This window comes from Vicugna pacos, chromosome 10 (assembly GCF_048564905.1).
Source record: "Vicugna pacos chromosome 10, VicPac4, whole genome shotgun sequence".
Lineage (NCBI taxonomy): Eukaryota > Metazoa > Chordata > Mammalia > Artiodactyla > Camelidae > Vicugna > Vicugna pacos.
Genome location: NC_132996.1, coordinates 73,082,023 through 73,106,890, shown reverse-complemented (window position 1 = coordinate 73,106,890; position 24,868 = coordinate 73,082,023). Strand labels below are relative to the sequence as shown.

Sequence of the window (24,868 nt, the reverse complement as noted above, 5' to 3'; positions counted from 1 at the left end):
GGGGCCTTGGAGCAGGAATCTGCCAGATGTCTTGCCAGACCTCACAGCAAGTGCCAGTGAGGTGACTGTCACCATGTCACAGGGGAAATGTATCCCCTCTTACTTGCTCCTGCCGCTCTGGGGCTTCTAGAAGGCTGGGTGGGGCCAGGGCACATGTCTGTGTGTTCTGTTCGCCATGGGTTTTGTCCAGCAAGTCCCACCACGGAAGAACGAAATTACTCACGACTTTATGGATAAAGTCAGGAGAGTGACAGGGAGGTGGAGACCGACTCCCTGAGCGCCTCCAGAGCACTTGCATTTATTGGGAACAGTCAGACAGAGGGTCAAGACCAGGGAGTCAGAACATCAAAAGGCTCCTGTTACTTAAAGAAAACCAGCTACCCCAGGTTAAGGAATTTAGTGCTTCTCTATGTGTGGGAAGGCGAAAGGTCTGGGCTCATTGCCATTACTCCTTTGATCTGCAGCTTAGCTGTCTAGGGCCAGTGTTCTGTTCTTTCCCATCCTGAGACCTCTCGAGGGCACCCTTGGGGGCGCTGCAGAGGCCAGGCTGCCTGCTTGTCTGAATCCTGAGTTCCCTCCCGGTGGCGGCGGCTGGTGACAGCGTCCTTTGTTTACTGATAGGGCTGGCGATGGTTTTCATTCACATGGCTTCCCTTTGGTCCTAAATTGGATCAATATTTTGGGAGACATTTCGTGACTAATTTTGGCCCACAGCACTAGGAAGTCTTATTCCTAGATCAGGTGAAGATTCTGTTGACATGCCAGTCAAGATGCTAATGTGTGGAGCAGGCCCTGCAGATAACCAAAGAGCTCTCTGGCTCGCCCGTCCTGCTGGTCTGTTGTGACCCAGGAAATGCTCTCCCCCGTTGCTTCTTCCCGTAGCTAGAGCCGCACTACGGCAGCTGCTCTACGCAGGGTTACAATGCGCCCACTTCCTCAAGGTGTTTAGCCATCATCAGTTTTGTTGGAGGCCTGGGTACACGGTGGGCAGTTTATGAGCCAACAATCAGATAAAATAGGCAGAGATGGGTGATGCTTCTGCCAGCTAAGGAGACCCACAGATGGCCAGAAACCACCAGAAGCTGGGGCAGAGGCCCGGACCAGATTCTCCCTCACAGCCCTCGCAGGAACCAACCCTGCGGCCACCTGGATCTTGGACTTCCAGCCTCCAGAACCAGGAGACAATAAATGTCTGTTGTGTAAACACCAGCCTCCCAGCCGCAGCTGCGGGGCTTTGTCAGAGCAGCCCCAGGGAATCTGCAGGAGGCCCTGCACACAGCGCTGCACACAGCAAGCTCGCCCAGCGGGCCTGCCGCCAGTCAGACCCACCCAGATGCCCACGTACCTGCTCCAGCCTACTGAGGGAGGGGGATGCCTCCGCCTGGGCCTGGCGTCTACCCTGGGGCTGCAGGACTTCCTTCCACCACCACCACCTGCAGCTCCATGCTTTCCTCAGGGTCGTGGGAGGGCCCCGGGCTGGCCCCAGCCTGGGGTGTCAGGGCTGAGTCCTCCCCCACCGACAGCGGCCTTGTCTCCTGGCCAGGGGCTGGTCGGCCCCTCTCAGGGCCCGTCCACGTCGCATCAGGCTGGCTGCTTCTAGGTGACTAAGGGACAAAGTCATTTCTTCTGGTGACAGGAGGCAGCGCAGGCCTTTCCCAAGTCACTGTCAGGGAGAGAAACGCCAACCATCTGACAGGTAAGTAAGGGCTGTGCATCTTAGAGAGGAACACGGCATGGGGTCAGGCCCCTGCTCTGCCACCAACCACTTGAGCATCCCTGGGGAGTTAGCCGGAGGTGGGTTATATGGTGGCACCCACATCCCAGTCCCTAGTGCCTGTGGATGGGGCCTATTTAGAAACAGGGTCTTTGCAGCTAAGGTCATACTGGACTAGTGTGGGACCTGCATCTCACGACTACTGTCCTTAAAAGGAGAGAGATTTGGAGACACAGAGACACACAGTGAGAGGCCACACGAAGATGGCAGAAACTGGAGTGACGTGTCCACAAGCCGAGGATGTCCAGTCCCTAGCAAAAGAAGCTTCCAGGAAGGACCCTCTCCCAGAGCCCCCCACAGGAAACCAGCCCAATCAGCCCCTTGACTTTGGACTCATGGTCCCCAGAACTGCGGACAGTACGTTCCTAGTGTCTCAAGCCCTGGGGTCAGTGGGGAACTGTTTCTGCAGCCCTGGGAAACCCAGACAAAGCCCTTTGTCCCCTGGGCTTCAGCTGCCTCTCCGTGGTCAGACGACCAGCAGAATTCAAGTTCTCTTCCAGCACAGATGCCCCAGGGCTCTGCTGAAGTGAGTGCAGACACCACGGTCCAGGCTGAGCAGTGGGTGCAGGTGGGAGGCCTGGGGCGCCCCGCGCCCGCCCCCACCCCAGATGTCACCCGGGGCCCCACTGGACAAATCCCAGGGGGAGACTTACAGGACTGCCTGGCTCATTCGGATCTTCTGCAAATCAAAAAGACAGAGAAAGAAATATAATAGATATTACCTGTCACAGTGGCTTCTCTGAGGGAGAGGAGCTGCCTTGAACTCACAGCAAAGAAAGTGTCCTAAAGTTTCATGAAATCGATGACCCCCTGAGAGAATGCAGGAGGGGCCTTACTTGGTGAGCTTCACCAGCCCTGGGGGCCTGCCTCCCTGAGGATGCCCCTGGCTCGGGCAGCAACAGTCTCTCCCTGCTTCCCGGACAGGGCACCCTGGACACCCTGTCTCCAACCAGCTGACCTGAGATCCTGGTCTTAAGTCCTGTGTGTCCGGAAGCCCGAAGCAGGTGGCCCCGAGATCAGAGGCATGAGAGGCCCCCGAGTTAGAAAGTGAGTGTAGCTGTGTTTCAAATGAGACGCCCCCCCATGAGGAACCATGAGCCCCAGGCCCCCGTTCCTGAGCTCCCGGTGCAGCTGCGATCTTGTTTTCTCCAGGACTGATGTGACCATGATTACCGTTTTTGCTATGGTTGTGAAGGGTGATGGGAATGCTGAGGATGGCGAAGATGGGGAGGAGCACAAGTAGTGCCCACCAACAGCTTGAGATTCCTGGAAAGAAGCAGAGGAGAGAATGCTGTCACAGAGTCAGGCACACTCTCCTCATCTCAGTGACATGCTGGAGGAGAGTCCCCCTCTGGGATGGGTGGCAGCATTGCCTTCTGCAGGCCCCAAAGTGCTCCCAAGCCGACCATCGCTGTGAACCGCTCCAGCAGAAGGCAGGACAGGCTGATCCTTCTGCTCAGACAAGACCCTGGGCTCAGAGGCTGGGAGGTCCTGCTCAGGTCCTCGGAAGCAGCAGGAGATCTGAGCCATTGGAAGAGCAACAAGGGGTCCTGGCATCTCAGTAAGGGGCTCAGGTGCAAGTGGTCGCAGCTGCCGGATATACTCCATGAGCAGCAGGAGGCAGAGCCTGGAGGAGGAGGCTGGGAGGAGGAAGTGGATGGCCTGTCCTGATTGGAGCAAGGCCTGGCCATGGTGGCTCAAGGGACAGAGCCGGGTCCACCCTGGGGACATGTCTGGAGTGACCACTAGGGTGTGTCTGTCTCACCCTGGTGGGCTCTCAGCACCCCGAGGAGCCCTGGACACACAGATCTGGGGGGCAGGGGAGGCCCATCAGGGCTGTGGACGCTCAGCCACCCTGATGTCACCTGTTGAAGGACAGAGGACAGTGGAGTGAATCTTTCACGTGGTGCCACCATCCTACGTAAAGGCTTTTCTTTATTCTCAAATTAGGCCCTTTCTAATTCTCTCTTCTTTTCTGGTGTTGAAATAGCCTTTAAATGTCTTTACATGTTATTGAAACCAAAAGGAAATCAAGGTGGGCAGGGATAAACTGGGGGTTTGGGATTTGCAGATATATAAACTACTATATATAAAGTAGATAAACAACAAGGTCCTACTGTCTAGCACAGGGAACTATGTTCAATATCTTGTAATAACCTATAAGGATAAAGAACATGAAAAAGGATGTATACATATGTATAAAGGAATCACTATGCAGCACACCGGAAATTAACACACCAGGGTAAACAGACTGTACTTCAATTTAAAAAAAAAAAAAGGAATCGACCAGCCAATTCTGAAACGTAAATGGATGTGCCGAGTCCAAGAAAGGAGGCAACGGGGCATGAAGGTGGCACTGGTCCCGGAACAGAGAGGACGCCCAGATGGCTGCTCAGTTACAACCCAGGAACCCGGAGAGCGGGGAAGGGATGGTCCTCAACACCATCTGGGTCATCCTTTCACGCACTTGGGAAAAAACCCACCTAACGCCGACCCCTACCTCACACCATGCCAACTTAACTCCAGGGTCATGCAGAATGAAACGAGAAATGTAAGACCATACGGCTGCCGGCAGGTCACGCGACAGAATGTCTCTACCGGGTGAGCAAACATTTCTCAAATCAGGAAAACGGTGACAAACTCGACCACACTAACATGCAGGGCCTCTGTCAACAAGCGACCCCGCGAAGTGAATAAACGGGCACCTGGCAGATGGGGGAGAGATTTCCAATGCAAAGGGCTCATGTCCCAAGTGATAAATAATCACCAAAGACAAGAAAACAAAACCCCTAGACAACCCAATATGAAAATGGGTGACAGTCTTAAAAAAAAAAAAGACACAAATGAACTTATTTACAAAACAGAAACAGACTCACAGACATAGAAAACAAACATGGTTCCCGGGGGGGAGGGGTGGGAAAGGAGAAATGGGGAGTTCGAGATTTGCAGATACTAACTACTATATATAAAATTAACAAGTTTCTGCTCTTTAGCACAGGGAACTACATTCAATATCTTGTAATAGCCTATAATGAAAAAGAATCTGGAGACGAACATGCAGGAATACGGATGACTGAAACACTGTGCTGTACACCAGAAACTGACACATTGTAACTGACTATACTTCAATTAAAAAGAAAAATCTTTAAAAAAAAACAAAACGGGCAAGACTCTCCCACAGACACTAACACAGGAGCATCCTGTCCGCGCCTGGCTGGTGCCCAACCTCATGTCCTCAAGACCCACTGGGAGAATCCCGGGAAGGGCAGGAACCTGGCATGTCAGGACGTTGGGATGTTGGGAGAGGAGGACGGGGGATAGAGTGCGCCACCTACAGGGGGAGAAAGGTGCTGCCCTGGCTGGCCCAGCCACTCTGCTCCCCTTTGCTCCCTGTGAACGTGGGGCAGGATGACACCCAGGAGCTACCTGGTCAGCCCGGGGCGGCTCAGCCTGACCCCACACGGCCCCAACTTGGGCAGCAAGGACGAGGAGGCTGCAGCTTGTCCCCAAGGATCCTATTCGTTTATTCAAGACAGGGCCCCTTGAACAGTGACCTACCAGCCCAGTCCGGCCGACTGCCTACTTCTGTGCGTGAAGTTTTGTTCACACGCAGCTGAGCACCTGTTTGCTCATAGCCTCCAGCTTCTTCCGCAGCAGCAGAGCTGAGTGGTGACGGCAGGGACCTCAGGGCCCACACAGCCTTAACTTTGTGCCTTTATGGATTGACGAGATGGAATTGGACTCTTACCTGGCTTTGGATTACTTTCTGTGGCACAAACTGTATCCCTGGTGGCATTGCATGGATGAAGGACGGTGCTGCCTTCACATCTGAGAGGGAGAGCAAAGACTCCCTGAGCACGTCTTCTCCCTGCCCACACCCGGCCCCAAGCGTCCTTCTCACCACCCACAGGCCAGGGGCCAGAGGGACCAGCCCCTCCTCCTGGGCTGGCCCACCAGGCAGCAGGCAATCAGTGTCCTGGCATTTCCCAGGCTATCCTGCCCAAAGGGGGCTCAATGAGAAGGAAGCTTGGGCATTCGCTGTGATACACGGCTGTAGGGGGGCTCCCTCTGTCTCTATTCCTGAACAGAGCTGTGTGTGGCTATGAGGACTGGACCTGTTGTAGCCATCTCTCTACCAAGAGGAAAATCAGCCTAAAGATGAAGCTCATGGAGAAGGGGACAGAGAAGCAAGTCCAGAGACGCCAGAGCCCTGATCAAACCAGACCTGAAGGCAGCCCTTACTTTGGACTTGTCAGGTTCAAGAGCCAATTGTTCAACATGGTCTTGAGTTGCAGTTAAGAGTCTACAAATGTGAACTATTTTGCTAGTGGCTTCACCACTGTCAATGTCTCCCCCAATAGCCTCACTGAATCCACACCTGCCTGGACAGAATGCGACCTTCTTTGGCAACAGAGTCTTTGCAGCTGTAATTGTGTGGAGACAAGGTCATACTGGATCAGGGTGGATCTGAATCAATGACCAATGTCGTCATAAGAGGGAAACTGCATGCAGACAGAGGCAAGGCCATGTAAAGACAAGGGACACAGACACACTTGAGAACAGAGAAGATGACTTGAAAGTAGGAGCAGAGACACAAGTGATGTGTCTACAAGCCAAGGAGAGCCCAGGACTGCCAGCAACATGGAAAGCAGCAGGAAGTGACGAAGGAGCGCCTGCAGAGGGAGCAGGGCTGACACCGTGGTTTCAGACCTCTGGTCTCCCGAGCTGTGAAAGAACACACCTCAGTGGGTTTTTGGGAAACTCAGGCCCCAGTGCAAAGCACGGCCGTTGTCTCTGTCCACTGCTCACTTTCCCCGGAACCTTCCCTCCCTCCTTGGGCCTCTGCTGTAGCGACTGTCTCCAGTAGCCCCTCTGTCCCCTCTCTGCCCCCGAGTGTGTGTTTGGATGGACTCCACCATGGCTGGGGGCGCCAGGCGGGTGCTAGGCCTGCAGGCCCCAGTAGGGCTCATACTCATTTGTAAACGAAGGAGTGAATGAAGGAGCCCTGACGTCAAGCAGCCCAGGTGATGTGCTGACTTAATCTTCAGGACCCCTCCCTGGGGCAGGTGCTACCATTAGCCCCACGTGACAGATGGGAAAATGGGGGTCTGGGACGGGGCGGCAACATGAGTGACCCAAAGCGCAACAGGCAGTGAGTAGGGGAGGGGATGCAGGCCCGGGCCCCCGAGGCTGGACCTTTTACAGCGGAAGCAGCTCTCCGTGCAGCTCCCCGAGTCACAGTAGAAGCGGCCCTCCTTGCACTGGCACTGCCGGTCGGAGGTCGGGGAGCACTCAACCACCACCTCCTGATCTGCTGGAGGGAAGATGGGGGTCAGTCACCAGGGCCAGGACCCTGTCTGAGGACGCCCAAAGCTGCCCGCGCCCTCCCTTCTCAGCAGGGATGGAGAGATAACAGCCAGACCTTGTTCCCTGCAACCCGGGCTGTCTGCGTAGGGGCCAGTGGTGGCCCTGCCATCTGTGCTGGGGGGAAAGGGCCACCTCCTCAGAAATGACCTCAAATCATTCTGTCCATCTTGTCTGCCCCACGGAGAAAAGGCCACCACTCCATGTGACCATGAATGACCCATCCCAGCAGGTTTGTAAAGGGCACGGTCACGGTGCCACACCCCACTTCTCGCCCCGTGGGGCGGTTTCCACTGGCCCCCTGTTCACCGCTGACGGAGCATCACCTGGCTTAGCTGTCTCTTCCTGCAGAGTCTCCTCATTGTCACTTCACCAAGTTTCACAAAGACACCTGTTGAGACTTTTTTTTTGGTCCTGGGTTCAATCCCCAGTACCTCCTCTAAAAATAAATCAATCAGTAAACCTAATTACCCGCCTCCCAAAATACCTAAAACAAACCTGTGCACGCTTATGGTGCACCGCACGAGGCGCTGGCGCACCCTGTTGGGATTTTCACTGGGAATGCGCAAAATCTAAGAATCTGTCCGTGGAAAGTGGACAGTCTTAGCGCATGGCGTCTCCTTGCTTACAATCTCACGGCATTACTTGGCAGATTGAGATTTCCTTAAAGTATCTTTTCTGGGGTCATTTTGGCGAATGCAGATGGTATTTTAAAACACATGTTTAGAGGCGCTTTGTTGCTGACAGTTTCAGAACTTCTGCCTCTCGTCCGTCCGTCCAGCAGCTCTGAGCTCTTAACGGCCTGCACGTGGAGTCTTTAGCTGGTACACACACCATGGCGACGAAACCCAGCGCTCTGTCCCAGCTGCCCCAGCAGCTCCGTCACCATGTCCAGCTGGGACCTTTTCCTCTGGGGAGGCCACCCAGGCGTGTCGCCACAGCACGTCTGCCCGACCGCCGCCACTTACCGTCGCGGCAGAGGGCGCAGTGCACGCAGCTGGTCTCCGCACTGGGGTGGGACCTGAACGTCCCAGACTCACACTCCCTGCACGCTCTGACGCTGCGGCCCTCCTGGAACAGCTCGGTGAGGTAGTAGCCTGTGAGGGGGGACAAAGGGGAGGTGGGGGCCCAGGGCCATCCTGTTCTGCCCCAGACACGCTCAGTCTGTGAGGCCTGTCCTTGAGAAGGTTTGGGGCCGGATCCCTTGCACAGGACCACCCCTCTTGCCTCCTTGGAACATTCTGGATTGATCTGGGGCTGCCTGTGGAACAGGAACCAGAAACCTGTACCGCCCCTCGGTGCCCTGGAGTGTGTGGGTGCTGGAGCTGGCCTGGCGGGACTGGAATCCCTCACCCTCAGCCCAGCAGACTCAGCAGCTCCCTCCTGGCCCCGTGCTCACCTTCGGCGAAGACTGGCACAGAGCCAACTCACAACCTTCCAGGGCAGAGTTCACCAGATACCACGTCAGACCAACTCTGTCTCATTCCTTCCTAAATGTGCTTTGTGTAAGTGTGTGTGTGTGTGCATGCACAGATGGGCATGTGTACAGATGTATATGGCGTGCACGTCCAGGTGTGTGGGGAGCGGCGGGGCTCAGTGGTCCAGGGGTTTGGGGCCTGGTGTCTGAAACAGGAGTCCCGAGAAGGCACAGGTTGTGGATAAAACGAGGCACGTGTGCAGGTATCTGAGTGGGTGGCGCAGAATGTGAGGGCACAGGTGTGCGGCTGGCCCCTTACAATGGGAGAGCGAGAAGGCAGCTTCCCTGATCGTGGGAGCATGCCGTCTGCACGTGTCGCTGGGGTGCGGGATGGTGAGTCTCACTGGCATGCGGGCCGTGGGCCTGGGACCACGGTCCCCACAAAGGCCCAGGTGTTATGCAGCACTTGGCCGGGAGGTGCGGTAGGGTCGGGAATGGGGTGGGTTCTGACTTCAGAGCATCCTCACGAGAATGGATGGATTTGTGCATGAGGCAGTGGTGACGGGCACCTCCCCACTAGAAACTTCCCGCCCTTGGGTGCCCACTGTTGCCCTCCTGACAGGAGGAAGGTGGGCCTGTCCAGCCCGGGCATGCACCCCACTTCTGTCCCCCAAGCCCTGCTGAACACACCTCATCCTCGTCAAAACCAGCACATAACCCTGCTGTTCCCACAAGAGCCCCCAAAGTGGGTGCAGGGGTGGGGCGCTGGACGGCTGCCAAGGAGAGGCCCTCTCACCCAGAGACAGCAGATGCTCCCCCCAGCTCTGCTCAAAGGGTCCAACAGCTCCCTTCTCCGAGGTAGGAGGTCTGTCCCAGAAGGCCCTGGAAGTCATCCTGGACTCACCAGCTGGACAGAGTTTATAGCAGAGGCAGAGGCTCGTACCCTTGTACTCACCTGGGTCACACAGGGTCTCCCTTGTTGTCATGGTCACCTTCAATCAGAAAGGAGACTGGCATTATCAAGAGCGGCCTCTGCTCCTGGTGGAAGCACACAGGCTCGAGCAGGGAGTGCCAGCCACCTGCCAGCCCAGAGCCCTGCCTCCCTCGTGGCGGGTGGGCTTCGTAGGAGGATCACACATGGGAACGTCGCCTTGATCTCTCTGCTGTTCCACTCGCTATACCGAGCAGGATCATCCAGGGGGAATATGTCTTTAGTTCCCAAATGCATGTGGCTTTGTAATCTATCCCAATGGCTGACATCTAGTCTATTTGCAAGGTCAAAACTAGATCCTTTGGGGTAGGGATCCTTCAAAATTTAGTGAGTCTTTTGTTTCTTTCTAGTAGATAGTTGACTTTTTTATGCAGTTGCATACACATTTTATCAGGAAAAGATACTGTCTATGTGTGGGCACAGGGATCTGAGCTGATCTATGTGTACCTGAGTGTGTACATCACTGTATGTGTGAACATGTACACATACACAGAAACCTGTTATGTGGTCTTAATATTTGTATATAATTACTGCTTTTTTCTGCTCCATTTGTTGGTTCTGAGGTATATTAAAACCTCCTACTAAGTTTCTAGACTTGGAGAGTACATCAAGCAATGATGTCAATTTTTGCCTTTTGTATTTTGAGGCTGCGTTATTGTTTACATATGTGTCATGTTGTTTCACTAGGACAGTCGATCCACATTATTTGATGAATTCTGTTATTTTTGAACTCGCTTACGTGCTAACATTTATTTGTGACCCCAGAGTTGAGACTCGTGGTGCTTTCTTAGACACGGGCAGAGTAGCAAGAGCCTCCATTCCCGACATACACGTTCCTAGCTGAGGCCGACCAAGGTGATGCTGCCTTCTTATGTCAGGTCTCAGAGTGCAGTGTCCCTTCTGCAGCCAGTTTTTCATAGTTTTGTGTTGTTGGTGATTTTGCTGTTTAAAACGGTCCCTAGTGCAGCGTGGGTGTGCTGCCTGGAATTCTGAAGCACAAGAAGGCTGTGACGTGTTTTACACACATGTGATGAAAAACAGGTACGTTGAATAAACTTTGTGCAGGCACGACTTACACTGAATTAACTACATATTAAGTCAGGTGTCTTTAAACAGAAACACTCATAAAACCAGATTCTGTACTGACAGGTTGGTGAAAATGCTGCAGCTAGAAGCTCCCAGGGAACTCACCTTGCCCGTCTCTATAGGCCGTGGTCAGCGTTGGCTAATTCTGTGCTCAAAGTGACTTTATAGAACGGAAGTGTTGCGAAGACAGGACTCAGTTATTATTTTCTCCCCCCGAGCAGCAGGCCGCGCACTGCTCCTCCCCACTGCGGCTTTGCGGCCTGCGCGCCCTTCCCCGTGACGGTGAGACGCTGCCTGGCGCCTCTGTGCCCAGCCTCGCGCGCGCCGCGGGCTGCCGTGCTCTGCGCGGCCATCTACGTGCTGCCCTCCTGCCTTTGAGGGATAGCCCTTACCAACGCCACAGTGCTGGACTTTCCTTTCTAATTCAACCTGATAATACACGAGTGAGTTTCACTTATCTGTGTGCGTGGGATTACTACCCTCAGTCCATCTGCACCAGCGTGTTCTGTGTTCACGGTATCAAGCTTTCCCTCTGGTTCCTTTCTCCCTTTCATTTCTGCTTCTGCTTTCCTCATGCCCCCGGTCCTCCCAGATCCCTGTTTCTCCCTTCAGTGCAAAAGTGCATAAATTCCATTTTTAGCTTTTTATTGCTTTATGTTGTATTTTACCTTGGGAAAAATGAAGCAAAATGTAACAGAAAAACATACTTAGATAACTTCAAACAAGAAAGTCTAGTTTGCAAACACCACAGCAACAACTGTTTCACGCAAGGATCATCAACATGTGTTAACGGTAGTAAATGTAAAACAGAACATTTACATAGTTTGAAAGCAACTCCCCACAAGATACTTGGTAATTACATTGGGAAAAGAAGTGAACTTACAGTGAACAAGCCTGGCAGACACTATCTGAACTAAGCTGCAAAAAACACAATGTCACTTAGGTGGTGTTTTCACTGAAAATGAGAAGACATCAGACAAACCCAAACTGAGGAACAATCTCTTAAATGATTGGTCAGTGCTCTTCCACAGTGTTAAGGCTGTGGGAGAAAAAGACAGACTGAGGCAGCACTCCAACTTTTCTCAAGGACATCAGTGGGATAGCTGGCGTAATCTGAAGGTGGTCTGCAGACCCATCAATGTCAGTCCTCTGTTTTAAAGAAAAAAAAATCACAAGACATGAAGAAACAGGAAAGCACGGCCTATTCAAAGTGAAAAACCAAACTGACAGAAAACATTCCAGAGGAAGGCCAGATGGCAGACTTACTAGACAAAACTCTAAAATACTCTCTTAAAGATGCTCCAAGAACTAAAGGAAGACACGAAGTCAGTAGAGTGATACAGGAACAATGCAAAGAGATCAATATAGAGAGAGGAAACGAAAAAGAGAACCTGGAGTTAAACAGTACAGTAGCTGAAATGGAAAATCCACTAGAGGGATTCATAAGCAAATCTGAGCAGGCAGAGGAAAGATCAGAGAACATGAAGATAAGACATCTGAAATGACTGAGTCTGAGGAACAGGAAGAAAAAACATTAAAGAAAGGTGGACAGCACTTAAGGGACCAAAAGGGTACTGTCAGGTGGGCCACTCTGTGCATTGCAGGAGCCCCAGAGAAAAAAGGAGAGAGAGAAAGGCGCAGAGAAGTTATTTGAAGAAACAATGGCCTGCAATATTTGATTTGACGCAAGACTTGAATCTGTAAATCCACGAAGCTAATCAAACTCCATGTATGACGAAGGCAAAGAGATTTCTGTTGAGACACATACTCAGATTGTCCAAAGACAAAAAGAGAATCTTTAAAACAGCAAGACAGAAGTGATAGAAATTCTCAATAAGATGATCAGATTCCTTATTGGAAACCTTGGGAACCAGGTGATAGGCGATGGGTTGCCATAGTCATGATGCTAACAGGAAAAACTGTAACCCTAGAACTCTACATCCAGCAAAGCTGGGAGTTTGTAGCCATTAGACTTGTCCTGGAAGAAAAGCTAAAGTGAGTTTCCTTGAAATAAAAGGACACTACACAATAACCAAGGCCCCGTGACAACTTTTAATGGAAAAGAGTCTGCAACAAACAAAAAAGAAAAGCCCTGAATTAGATGGCTTTATTGGTAAATTCCATCAAACATCATTTAAAGAAGAACACAAAACCCTTCTCTCTTCCCCCAAAACTGAAGAGAGAGGAACACTTTCAAAGTCATTCTGTGAGGCCAGCAGCACCCAAAGCCAGACAAAGACAAGACAAGAAAACCTCAGACCACCACTCCTTATGAATAGTGATGCAAACAACCTCAACAGAAGAGCAAAGAAAATTCACCTGCATGCTAAAGGGATTATACCTCGTGACTGAGTGGGCCTTGTTCCTGGAATACACGGACGATTCAGTACGAAACATCAATCACTGTAATATAATGCAGAACAGCAACAAACTGAAGGAGAGCTGAACATGATCATCACAGTCAACAGGGAAAAGCGTTTGGCAAAATTCAATACTATTCCATTATGAAAGCACTCCTACACTAGGAAGAGAAAGAAACACACTCAAGACAATAAAGGCCATAAGTGAAAACCCTCAGCTAACATCATCCTTTACGGGGAAGACTGGCACTCTCAGATCAGGAACGAGGATACTGGTCTTCAAAATTTTATTGAACATACCATTAGAATTTCTAGCCAGAATAATTAGGTAAGAAAAAGAAATAAAAGCCACCCAAATAGGAAAGGAAGAAATCAAATGATCTCTGTTCACAGACAACATGATCTTATACGCAAGAAAACAATAGAATTCCACCAAAAAAAAAAAAAAACCCACAACCTGTTAGAATGAATAAATTCGGCAAAACTACAGGACACAAAATCAACATAAAAATTAGTTACATTTCTATATATTAACAGTGAACAGTTCAAAAAATAAATGAAAAAGCAAAATCTACTTACAACAGCATCAAAATGATTAAAATACTTAGGAATTAACTTAGGCAGGAAGGTGAAAGATGTAAACTGAACTATAAAACAGTGCTTAAAGAAAACACAGAAAGTGCAAAGACATCCCATGTTCATTTGAGGGATGACTTAATATTGCTAAGATGTCAAGACTACACAAAAAGCTCTCCAGATTCAATGCAGTCCCCATCACGTTCCCAATGATATTCTTTGTACAAAGAAAAATCCATCCCCAAATTCATATGGACTCTCAACGGACCCCAAATAGCCACAACAATCTTGAAAAGAAGAGCAAAGTTGGAAGACTCACACCGCCTGATTTCAAAACTCAGCAGCAAGGGAAAGAGTGTGGTATGCAGCAGAAGAGCCAGCCCCCGAACAAACCCTTACATATGCGGTCAGACAACTTTTGACAAGAATCCCAGGACCATTCAACAAGGAAAGGACAGTCTTTGTAACAAGTGATACTCAGGAAACTGGATATCCACGTGCAAAAACATGAAGTTGCCCCCTTGCCCTATAGCACACACAAAAAGGAACTGAAAATGGATCAAAGACCAAAGAGCAAGACTGAAAATGACAGAACTCCTAGAAGAAAATAGTGGAAAAGCTTCCCGACCTCGGGTTTGGCAGTGTCTCCTTAGATGTGACACCAGAGGCACAGGCAACAAAGGCACAGACACACAAACTGGACTTCACCCGAACTCAGTCACTAGGTGACCCCCCACCCCGCCCAGGGACACCGCATGTGGATGTCCAGCTGTGAGCCTGAGCCTCATTATCCGCAAGTCATGTGTCTCTTTCAGGACAGAGATTCTCTGAAAGTAGACTGTGCGCTCTAGTCCCTCGACGTTAGCCACAGGGACAGTGAAAGGTCCTGACAGTATGTGAAGTGGATAAATTCCTAGAGGGACACACCCAAGAAGAAGGAACAATGGGAACAGACTTGTAGCAAGTGAGGAGACTGAAGTAGTAATCAAAACAGTGCCCACGAGGAAAAGGCAGAAGGTGGCTTCGCTGCTGAATTTCACCCCAAATGAAGAAATCACCTAATTCTTCACAAACTCCTCCTGAAATAGAAGACGAGGGGACACTTTCCAACATATTCCATGAGGCCCGAATTACTCTGATACCAAAACCAGACAGAGACGTCACCAAAAACTGCAGACCAGCAATATTTATCAACACGCACTCAAAAATCCTCAAGAAAATGTTAGCAAACTATACCTGTAACACATCAAAAGAATTATACCTCGTGACCTAATGGAATTTATCCCAGGAATGTTGACTTAACATCCAAATGTCCCTTCGTGTAATCCACCATATCAACACAAAGTCGGTGGGTCCTCAGAAAAGTGCCTGGAGTGATCATATGCGCAGCAGCTCTCCTCCGAGGCCCACCCCCCAGAGAGCTGCAGACAGGGGCTCACACAAACGTGCCCCACAGCACTTTCCCACAGACGTTCAAAGGAGCAGTGTGTGAACAGCCAAAAGCTGGAAATAATCCGTATGTCGTTCAACAAGCGAGCGGATAAACCGACGGTGGTACATCCATACAATGGAATATTACTTCACCATGAGTAAGAATGAAGCACTGGTATCTGCTACATTGTCAATGAACCTCAAAATACGCTAAGTGAAGTCAGGCAGAAAAGGTCACATATTGTATGATTCCATCTATATGAAATCCCTATAATAGGTAAGTCCGCAGAAACAGACAGCAGATTGGTGCCTGCCAGGCACTGTTGTGAAAAGGGGATGGAGAGTAACTGGCTGCTTATTGGATAGAGAGTTTTATTTGGGAGGGAGAAAAATATTGGGAGTAGACAGTGGTGGTGCCTGAGCATCGCTGTGCATATACTAAATGCCACTGAATAGTTCACTTGAACATGGCTAATTTTATGTTACGTAAACTTCACATCAATAACGTTTCTAATGGATCAAACACCTAGTATAAGAGCGAAAATGCAAAACTCTTAGAAGAAAATGGAGCAGTAAATCTTCATGACCTTGGACTTTGCAAAGGACTCTCAGATGTAACACCAAAAGCAGAGAACACAAAAGAAAAAAAATAGATAAACTGGACTTTATAAAAATGGAATCCTTTTGTGCTTCAGAGGATACTATCAAGGAAGTGAAAGATACCCTACAGAGTGGGAGAAAATATTTGCAAATCCCATCTCTGATAAAGGACTCCTATCTAGAATATATAAAGAGTTCCTACAACCCACTAACAAAGAGGCGACCCGTGCTGGGGGCTGCTGAGCTCCGGCCGAGGGGACATGGCAGGTTGGAGGTATTTGGTGGAGCAGGAAGTCCGGCTTCAAAATGGTCTGTCACCGACCAGAACTAATCCTACACACATATATGGACACCTGACTGTGACAAAGGCCCAGGGCAACATAGTGGACAAAGGATAGCCTTCTCAGTACACGGTGTGGGAACAAATGGGTCCTGACCTATGAACAAATGGAGCTGGAGCCACACTTGTTTCATCGTATACCCAAACTGACTCAGAATGGATCATAGGCCTCAATGTAAAACTTAACACTATGAAAATCCTAGAAGAAAACCTAGGGGGAAGGCTTTGTGCCGTTGGACACAACAGCATCCTTAGGTCGCAAACCGAAAGCACAGTCCGTAGAAGACAAGGTGATAAACCGGACTTCTTCAAAAAGGTGAGCTTTAAGTGGTAGAATGCGTGGTTAGCATGCACGAGGTCCTGGGTTCAATCCCCAGGACTTCCACTTAAAAGAACAATTAACTTTCTTCGCCCTACAAAAAAAAAAACAAACAACTAAACTTATTTTCAATCAGGCTCCCGGAGGAAGTTCCCGGGTCCCCGATTAGTCATGGTCATTGCTCATTGTCGGTCAGGTCCAGAGAGATTGCGCTAAACAGACCCGCCACCAGCGGACGTTTCCGCAGGCGCCGGGTGGTCACCCCCAGAGAAGCAGCGCGCTCAGTCAACCCTCCAGACTGGTTTCTCGCGCTACCCTGGCGTGACCCTGTCCAGGCTGAGGGGAGAGCAGCGGTGTCCCCGCGGCTGCCCACGCCGCCCAGCCCCGGCCTTCACCCCCCAGCGGTGTGGGCGAGGCCCCGGTCAGCGGTGGCCCCCGGGCCCCGCCGCCCGCCGCCCGCCGCCGCCGCCCCGTGTTCCGCCGTCTCCTCTGTCCGGTTGCAAGTCTGCTCCGCCCGCCCCGCCCGCCCCGCCTGCTCCGCGGAGGGTTCTGTGGTCTGCGCTTTACCGGCGCTCCAGGAACTTCTCCCCGACCTCCGCACACCCCCAATCCCCGCCGGCTCCGTCCCCCGCTCCCCGCTGCCAACCCCGCCCGCTCGTCCGCCGGCTCCTGCGCCGCCCGCCGCCCTCCGTCCCGCCCCGCGCCGGGAGCAGGCCTCTGCCGACTCCCTCTCCATTCATTCCTCCCGCCCCGCACATGTCCCCCCGCCCCCCGCCCCACGCCCCTCACCCCTTCGCTGAATCTGCTTGCCGTCCCCCTCCGCCAGCTCCGCCGGCTCCGTCCCCCGCTCCCCGCAGCCAAACCCGCCCGCTCGTCCGCCGGCTCCCCGGGGCTCTACTGGTGGCCGAGGGGGTGCCGTGGCCTCCGCCCGGCCTGGGGCTGAGCGGAGTGGGGAAAACCCCCGCTGCCACCCTCTCGGGGTCGGGATCCGGGTGCAGGGTGCTGAGTGTTTCCCCTGTGACTCCAGCACTCAGACTTGATCGCAGTCTTTCCGTGACTATCACGCCGCCGGCGTCAGCTTCACCCGGGACGCGCGCCCCGGCACAGCCGCCTTCCGGCCCCCAGGGTCCTCCCTCCCCGGAGCCCCCCCGCCGCAGCCCCCGAGCCGCGCCGCCCAGCCGTCCCACCTGCGCCAGCAGCTGCTGCAGCAAAGGCCACACGACGATCAGAAGCCCCCAGGCCATGTCGCGACGAGGCAGAGCGAGCGAGCTCTGTGGCAGCAGCCGACTATAAATACCACCTGGGCCCCTCCCCGCGCCCCCGGCGCCTAGTCCAAAGCTTTGATTGGCTTTCCGAAGCGAGCGTCGCGTTTATTGGCCCTGCCCGTCCCCGCCTGGATCTGCCCACTCCGCAGGCCCGGCCCCCCCAGACAGCATGCTTCCACTAACCCGCCGCTCCCCCCGCTCCCACAGGAGACAGCCTCTCAGACCAGCGGAGGGACTGTCCACAGAGGTGAGAGAAGAGCCAGCACAGACAGGCGTTTTTGCAACAAAGTCCAGGCAGTCAGAGCTTCAAAAGGCTCCTGTCAACGAAGGAAAACCAGCTACCTCAGGCTGGGGAGCCGAGCGCCTCTCTGGGTCTGGGAAGGTCCTAAGGTCTGGGCTCCCTGACATCGTTCTCAGATGGGCGCCCTGGCTGTCCAGGGCCGTGTCCTGTGCTCCCCGTCCTGAGTCCCCTCGGGGCGGGGGCACCTTTGGGGGGCCGACTGCAGTGGCCGAGGGCTCGGCAGGGGGCAGCCGCTTTGACTCTGTCCTGGGCTCCCTCAGGGCTCAGCATCACTGGGGAAACCTGTGATGACTTGATGGCTGCAACGTCCTTTGTTTACAGATGTGACAACATTTTCCACTCACAGGCTGATGAGAGGGATTCCAGGGGAGGAGACCCTTCCTTGGGGGGGGGGACGGATTACAGCCCCCGCAGGTGAACAGGGAGCTCCAGGCCCCTTGGTCTCCTAAGCCTCCTCCATGCCTCCCCCCAAGGAAGCCCCACACTCCAGGAGGGGCCGGTGGGCTGCTCCAGTCTCTGAGCCCCGCCCGGGACCCAGGTCCCTTCTGCTAGAAGTTCTTCCTACTACAAGCTGCTGGCAGGTCACCCCAGGACGTGACGAGTGCCAGTGAGGTGATGTCACGTCCCCCGGGGAAGTGCCCCTCCTCTAACTTGCTCCTGCTGCTCTAGGGCTTCTGGAAGGTGGGGTCGGGCCAGGGCACGTGCCCTCCTGAGCTTCCTGTCTCCCAGTTCAGCTGCCCTGTCCTCGTCCTGCCCACATAGCCTGGGAGCCAAGCCAGGCACAGGGTTGGTGGTGCAGGTGGGGGGCGTGCTGAGTGGGGGTGGGGTGAGAGGCACAGCTCTGCACCCACACCCTCCTAGATGGCCCCACCGGCATCTCGACACCCAACAGCTGACCTGATGAACCCAGAAACTACATCTAGGTTTTTAGGACGTGGAGGTGCCACATGACACTCCGGCAACCACCTCTCTGTGCACTGGCCACCTGTTTCCCTGGGATTGTGCCCACCCAGGTTTCTTTTCTTTGTTGACTTAGAATAGTTCTTAGCATGCCCAGGTCATAAAGAGAATTCTGGGCGAGATTCGGAACCTGCAGGGGGCAGGGATTGGAAGAGCTGGTGAGTCAGGCTGCAACAAGGTTGCCAAGTCTGGCTCTGAAAGAGGGTTCCGGGTGCAAGATGGGTGGCCCAGGTCTTCCAGTCCAGAGCAGCCTGCCCTGGCATCCAGATGTGGAACACTGCCACCTCCGGGACACTCGCTCTCCAGCAGTGGGGCTCCAGAGCCAGTGTGGGGCACTGACCTCGGAGAGGGGCCCCGGGAGTCCAGTCTGCCTACGGCAGGCATGACGGCTGGGATGGCAGTGCCCATTTGCCCCTTCCTTGGCTCCAGTCCTGGCTCCATCCTGTCCTGGGTCTTTTATCCTTCGCATGCTGTTAGGGCTGGGCCGCTGTCTCCCTTTGCTGTGGTGTGTGGGGTCTGTGGTCTGCTGATCCCACCCTTTCCTTCAGGAGCATCCTCAGCTGTCTCAGCAAAGGCAGGTCCACTCACGCTGGCCCTGGTGGCAGTGAGTACCAGGAATGGTGGACACAGTGGAGTTGAAGGGCTGGGCTGGGGGCATCAGGGGAAGGGGGTCATCGTTGCAGGGGAGAGACCAGGGCTGCCTTGGAGTCCCCTGGTGGGTAGTGCCCCTCCTGTTTCCTCCGCTGGCTCATTGGCTGGTTGACGCTACTCTAGCCTCCTGGCATCTGCTCCACAGGGTGGCCTGCTTCTAACTGCTCCCTGCAAACTCAACCCCATCCTCCCGGGACCTCTTCCCTCCATCGTCATGACCTTGGACCCCTCCCTGGGTCCCTCCAGCCCCAGACAGACCCCTGCTGGCGTTGAGTCTCTCCCTTGAAAGACCACCCTCCCCTGTGGTTTCCAGAAATCCCCCAAAAGAAAACATGCGACATGTGTGTCCATTTATTTCAAGGAGTAGAGCACAGACGTGCCCCCAGACTGGGGGGAGCAGGCAAGAACACAGATACAAAAACCGGAAAATAAGACAGTCAGCTCAGATGTTACTGCCACAGCATAGCTTAAGGCTCCGTGTGTATCTACATGTGCAGATGCTCACACACACACGCAGGCACACACAGACACATGCTCGCACACGCACATGCACCCACGTGGCATTTGATACAGGAATGGAGGCCAGACGCCAGACACTGTTTGCAGCCTGCCTAAAATATTGCAATTGCATTTATTAAAAACGTGTAGAAGGGGAAGATCGTGCACCAGTGTCAGCGAAGTGTCCCACCTGGCCATGGGCACTGCTGCCTGCCCACGCCCGCCCGCCCCACCTTGGCACACCTGGCCACACAAGGTGTAGTGGGTCCCGCAGGGGCACATGCTTGGCTCCGTCCAAACAGCACGAGGGCAGAACAAAGCCCCCAGTGCCCCGTCCAGAGCAGCCCAGAGCTCACCTGAGGCAGGGTCTCAGGAAAGGACGGCCTGTGCCTCAGGTCTAAGGAGGACTGGGGCCCTGGGGACTCCTGGCTGCTCCTCAAAACCCCTGACTCACCCCTGCTGGGGAGCAACCCTCCAAAGCCTGGCAGGCCCCCCTCTCCCACCTCCCTCAACCCTGCGTGGCGAGTGGTGGCAGACGCGGAGTGATAATGCCAGGGAGCGCAGCGCATGAGGACAGTGGCGTTTGGCTTTGGCATCATGGCCAGCGCCGGGCGGAGGGCCCCAAGGGAAAGGCCAGCCCCTTCCCAGGGGGACCCCGTGCGGCTCCCCAGGTCCCGCCTCCTGTCCAGCGTTATGGGCCACAGCAGCTGGGCTCCTCGAGTCTCTGCCTCCACGGGGCTGGCTTAAAGTGCTAGGTGCTGGGAGGGAGGCTGGGGCCGGCCCGAGTCCTGTAGGTGATGCCCACGCCGTCTCCAAAGGGCTCTTATTTGAGGATGTAGTTAATGAGCAGCTGGCACGCCAGGAACACGCAGAGCAGGAACCAAGAGCGGGGACTGTGCAGGAGACCTGGGGCCAGCGCCTGTCTGGCCTGTGTGGTGGAGCTCAGCATGGCTGAGAGATGCCTAGAATGACAGGGTGCATTCGAGGAATTCAAGTGGGCAGCCCCAGCCAGCCCAGACAGGACGCCACATCCCTGTCCTCTGGATGCAAACGCAGGTGAGTGGCTCATTCAAGGGTGGGGCCCCAGGGCACAGAGGCTGCACCGGGCTTCCCAGGCACACATGCAGGGGGCTGGGGTCAGGGCTTGGGAGCTGGGCTTCCTACATCCCCCCTCCCACCTCCCCTGTTACAGGCTGACTGTGTTCCCCAAAGTCATATGTTGCAATCCTGACTCATTACCCCCAAAATGCGACCGTATGTGAAGATATGACATTTAAAGAGGTGATTAAGGTAAAATTGAGGTCACTAGGCTGGGTCATAATGCCCTAGGACTGGTGTCCTTACAAGAAGAGGAGATCAGGACAAAGACACACACAGAGGGATGACCACGTGAGGACGTGGGGAGAAGACGGCCGTCTCCATGCCAAGGAGAGAGGCCTTGGGAAGAACCAGCCCTGCCTGGACCTCGGATGCCAGCCTCCGGGACTGGGTGAACGTCTGTGGTCGAAGCGGGCTCCCCCTGAGACTCTGTATTACAAACAGCCCCAGGAAACCCATACTCCTGCCCTGGACTCTGAGGTCACTGTGGGTCTGGACCTCTGCAGAAGCTTCTGGCTGTTCTACTGGCCACTTGCTCGCAGCAAGCCTCCTCCTGTGGTGCTGGACGGCTGCTCTGGCCCCTCAGCCCCCACGGCCTCCGGGCTTAGCTCCACCATCTCAGCCCTCTCGCCTCGCCCTGCCCCTTCTCCCAGCAGCGGCCCTCCTGTGGTGCCCACTGCTCTCAGTAGTGACTCCTGCTTCCCCCTTTTCCAGTTCCTTCCTGGCCACCAGCATCCTCCTCCAGGAAGCCCTCCCTGACCACGCAGACTGCATTCCTCTCCCACGCTTACAAGGTGCCAAGTCTTCCATTTTCTTGGCCCCACATAGCCTCACAAGGGAGCACGTTACTAAGAAAGTGTGAGACCCTTCTGTGCCAAGCGTTCGGTGAGTCAAGGGAGCAGGAATGCTGGCCTCCTCACAGTCCTACAAGTCTAGACTTCTCTGAGCATCCCAGATGCTAATGGCTGCCAAGTGCTGGCCAGGTACCGGGCACAGGGCTCAGCCCTCTACTCCATCTTCCTCCCGCCCCAGGGTCACTGCTGTCAACGTCAATTCATAGATGGGGAGACTGAGGCATAGACAGCCTGAGGTCTCACAGCAAGACAGCCCACTGTCTGGACTGGAGCCAGGAACCTGGCTTTTGGGCGGAGCTGGAAAGCATGGCTGTGTCTCTGGACACCGGTATCCCAGAGCGCGTTCTTGCTCACCCAGCTGGACCTCCTATGCACAGAGCCGCGGACACAGCAGAGAGACACTCGCTGCCGGTGGCACCCCTTCCAGCTCAGATCTGGCTTTACCCACCAGCACCACCGGCAGCCCAGCCCTGGTTCACCTGGGGCTCCATCAAGCCCATGCCTGGCCCAGCATCTTCCTCACCAGCTCGGCCTCTTCAAACAAATCTCCGTGCCCTGCCTGCCCCCTCACAGAGGGCAGAACCCAGGAGGTCCAGCCTGTCCACACCCAGCAGCCAGACCCTTGGAAGTCCTGGGAGCTCTAGCCCGAGTGACAGTCCAGATGACCGCCTGCCCCTCGCTGGTCTGGCTCTCCTGCGCTGACATGGAGCCCCGGCCCACCTGTGTAGCTCCTGCTGGGCCTCCCGGATGGACAGGATTGCCTCGTGCAGCACCTGCAGCCGCCTCGCCTCCTTCCCGCACCGAGGGCACGGGCTCTCACAGCCTGAGATGCGGACCCCGGGGACAAGGGAACACAGGAGGGGAGGAGGAGAAGTGAGGATGAGCGGGATTGTCCGGGGAAATGGCAGGCGGGGTCCTGGGGTTGTGCAGCTAATGACACAGGGAGGTGGCACCGAGGGATGTTTCTGGAGGGAATCCTGGGCCCAGCTGGCCTCTAACAGACCCTGGCGTCAGACATGGCTGCAGCAAGGACCATGTTGGTGAGACAGGCACCCCTTGAGGGCAACAGGCAGAGAGGCAGGAGCAGAATCAGAGAGTCACAGATGAACCCCACATAGCCCTGCCCCTCACACTGCCAGCCCTCTGAGCACAGACTTGGGGAGCCCTGCCCCCTCCCACACCCTCATCTGCCCTGGGCTCAGGAGGCCCCGTGGGAGGACGGTCAGGGTCGGGGTGGGGATGGTGGGTGGGGCTCTTCCACTGGATGCTTCTCTGCCCCACCCTCCTGCAGAGAGACTGCTCCAGGAGGGCTCACCAGGAACGAAGTCATCGTCCTCTTCCTCGTCCGAGAGCTCTGGACAGGACTCGGGTGTGGAGCCACTGCTCTCGGTGACCTGGCTGTGGCCGGAGGGCTGGTCGCTGGCCTTGCGGAGTCGCCGGGCTGGGCCAGGCCCCTGGAGAGAGAGGGAGCAGCTGCGGCCAGAGCCCACCCACACCCACCACATGCTCGCTGGCCCTGCGCTCCAGCTGTGCCCTCAGGGAGCCGCGAGGGTGCCGCTGGGCTTGTGGACACAGCTCTAGAAGAGGCAGGAAGCAGAGGAGGATGCTGATGGTGGTAGGAGGCTCGGAGGAGGTCCAGCCTGCCCCGACCCCAGCCGGACTGGAGCATTCACTCCCCTGATGGGCCTCAGTTTCCTCTTGGGTAACAGAGGGGGCTGAGCCCCTCTGTGTTGGTTGCCAAAACATGCAGAGATGAAGGCAGCGGGGCCGGAGACAGTTCTGCCCTGTGTGACCTGACAGCTAGGGCTCCCCCAGTGTGGAAGGACACCCAGGCTGGGCCAGCCTCTAACAAGCCCCCTGAGTACAGGAGTGGCCACGTGACAGCAGGCCTGTGTCCTCGGAGGGGCCCGGGTTGGTGACTGGGTGCTCTGGTGTGGCCCTGGTGTGTATCAGTGATGGAGAGGTGGGGTCAGAGGCAGGATGGGGGTGGGGCAGAGTTGGGACAGGTGGATTTTGCCACAGGGGCAGGTCTCAGGGTGGGGGGGCCCCAAGATGACTGGAAAGGCTGAGGAGAGGGAGGGGGATGCAAAGGAGTGGCAGGTGGACCCCTGCTGGAGGGGGCTGGGGCCATCTGGCCCGCATCTGAGCTGAGGGGCTGCAGCTTGTAGGGGAAGGGGAGGGGGCGGGACACATGGCTGGTGAGATACCGTGGCCCCTACTTACTGGGGAAATCAGGGCCACTGGGCAAGAATGGGGAGCACGGGCGAGCCCTGTCCTCCCGGCTGTGTGCACAGTAGGCACCCAGCTGGTGCAGCAGGGGCTGTTCCACACGTGGCGTCACTCCAAGCTTCCCGCAAAAGGCACTTTTGTGTAGATCTCTTCTTCCTCCTGCCTCCTGGAGCCCCTCCTGCCTGCTCTTTTGAGCCCCTGGCATCTGAGTAAATGCCAGCTCCTCTTCCTCCTACTTGGGCATGTCCCTGGGCTGCCCAGGACCTCAGTTTTTACATCTGTAAAGTGTAAAGTGCTACGAACACCACATGGGGAGGCTTTGGGGAGTGATGGGCTAGGACCAGTAGAGCCTGGCACAGTGCCCTGAACATTGGGGTGCCCCAGGAATGGAGTGTCCCACAAATCCAGGTGTCTTGACCCCATGCAGGGCAGGGAAGGGCAGGGAAGGGACAAGGGGTGACACCAGAGGAGACCCTCCTAGGATGTAGAGTGAGACAGGGTGAGGGGCACAGAGGAGGAGGGCCAGGCAGGTGGGGGGGTGGCACCACACCTGGAGGACCCCAGGCAGGGGCCCTGGGGATGGTGCTAACCTGGTGCCTGGGCCCTGGGCTGCCCAGGAAGGTGGTCTGGTGGGCCATGGTCTCCCGCTGCAGGGTGTGCAGGACCCCATCTTGCTCAAACTGGGCAATGTCCTTCAGGGGGTCCCAGGGCCTGTGGCTGGAGGGTCCAGAGAGTGTCCATTGGCAGGGGAAGT

The 24,868-nt window shown here is 54.9% G+C and overlaps 2 protein-coding genes across 10 annotated transcripts in view; both read right to left on the bottom strand.

Moving 5' to 3' along the window:
* Nucleotides 1–234: 234 nt before the first annotated feature.
* LOC107034196 (tumor necrosis factor receptor superfamily member 26-like) lies at nucleotides 235–17,536 on the bottom strand. 3 transcript variants are annotated; one of them, XM_072970524.1, is made up of 9 exons: nucleotides 17,446–17,536; nucleotides 9,511–9,547; nucleotides 8,107–8,235; nucleotides 6,971–7,088; nucleotides 5,523–5,602; nucleotides 2,948–3,040; nucleotides 2,428–2,453; nucleotides 1,346–1,604; nucleotides 235–661 (listed from the first exon to the last, which is right to left on the bottom strand). In XM_072970524.1, the coding sequence occupies exons 1-8, from the start codon at nucleotides 17,500–17,502 to the stop codon at nucleotides 1,395–1,397; spliced, it is 750 nt and encodes a 249-aa protein (XP_072826625.1). In that variant the 5' UTR covers nucleotides 17,503–17,536; the 3' UTR covers nucleotides 235–661; nucleotides 1,346–1,394. The 3 variants fall into 3 exon arrangements, with proteins under 3 accessions (XP_072826625.1, XP_072826626.1, XP_072826627.1); XM_072970525.1 differs by having other exon boundaries at nucleotides 6,971–7,085; XM_072970526.1 differs by lacking the exon at nucleotides 235–661 and having other exon boundaries at nucleotides 1,532–1,663.
* A 2,249-nt stretch (nucleotides 17,537–19,785) lies between these two features.
* The window catches only part of OSBPL5 (oxysterol binding protein like 5), a 66,057-nt gene continuing 60,974 nt past the window's right edge, over nucleotides 19,786–24,868 (bottom strand). For 5 of the 7 annotated variants that reach the window (XM_072970518.1, XM_072970520.1, XM_072970519.1 and 2 more), the window contains 4 exons: nucleotides 24,705–24,831; nucleotides 23,201–23,339; nucleotides 22,606–22,708; nucleotides 19,788–20,895 (listed from right to left, as the gene is read on the bottom strand). In XM_072970518.1, the coding sequence (XP_072826619.1) occupies nucleotides 20,757–20,895; nucleotides 22,606–22,708; nucleotides 23,201–23,339; nucleotides 24,705–24,831 (508 nt within the window). In that variant the 3' untranslated portion in view covers nucleotides 19,788–20,756. Of the gene's footprint in view, nucleotides 20,896–22,605; nucleotides 22,709–23,199; nucleotides 23,340–24,108; nucleotides 24,393–24,704; nucleotides 24,832–24,868 lie in introns of those variants that run through there. The other 2 variants (XM_072970523.1, XR_012076856.1) reach the window with 2 other exon arrangements.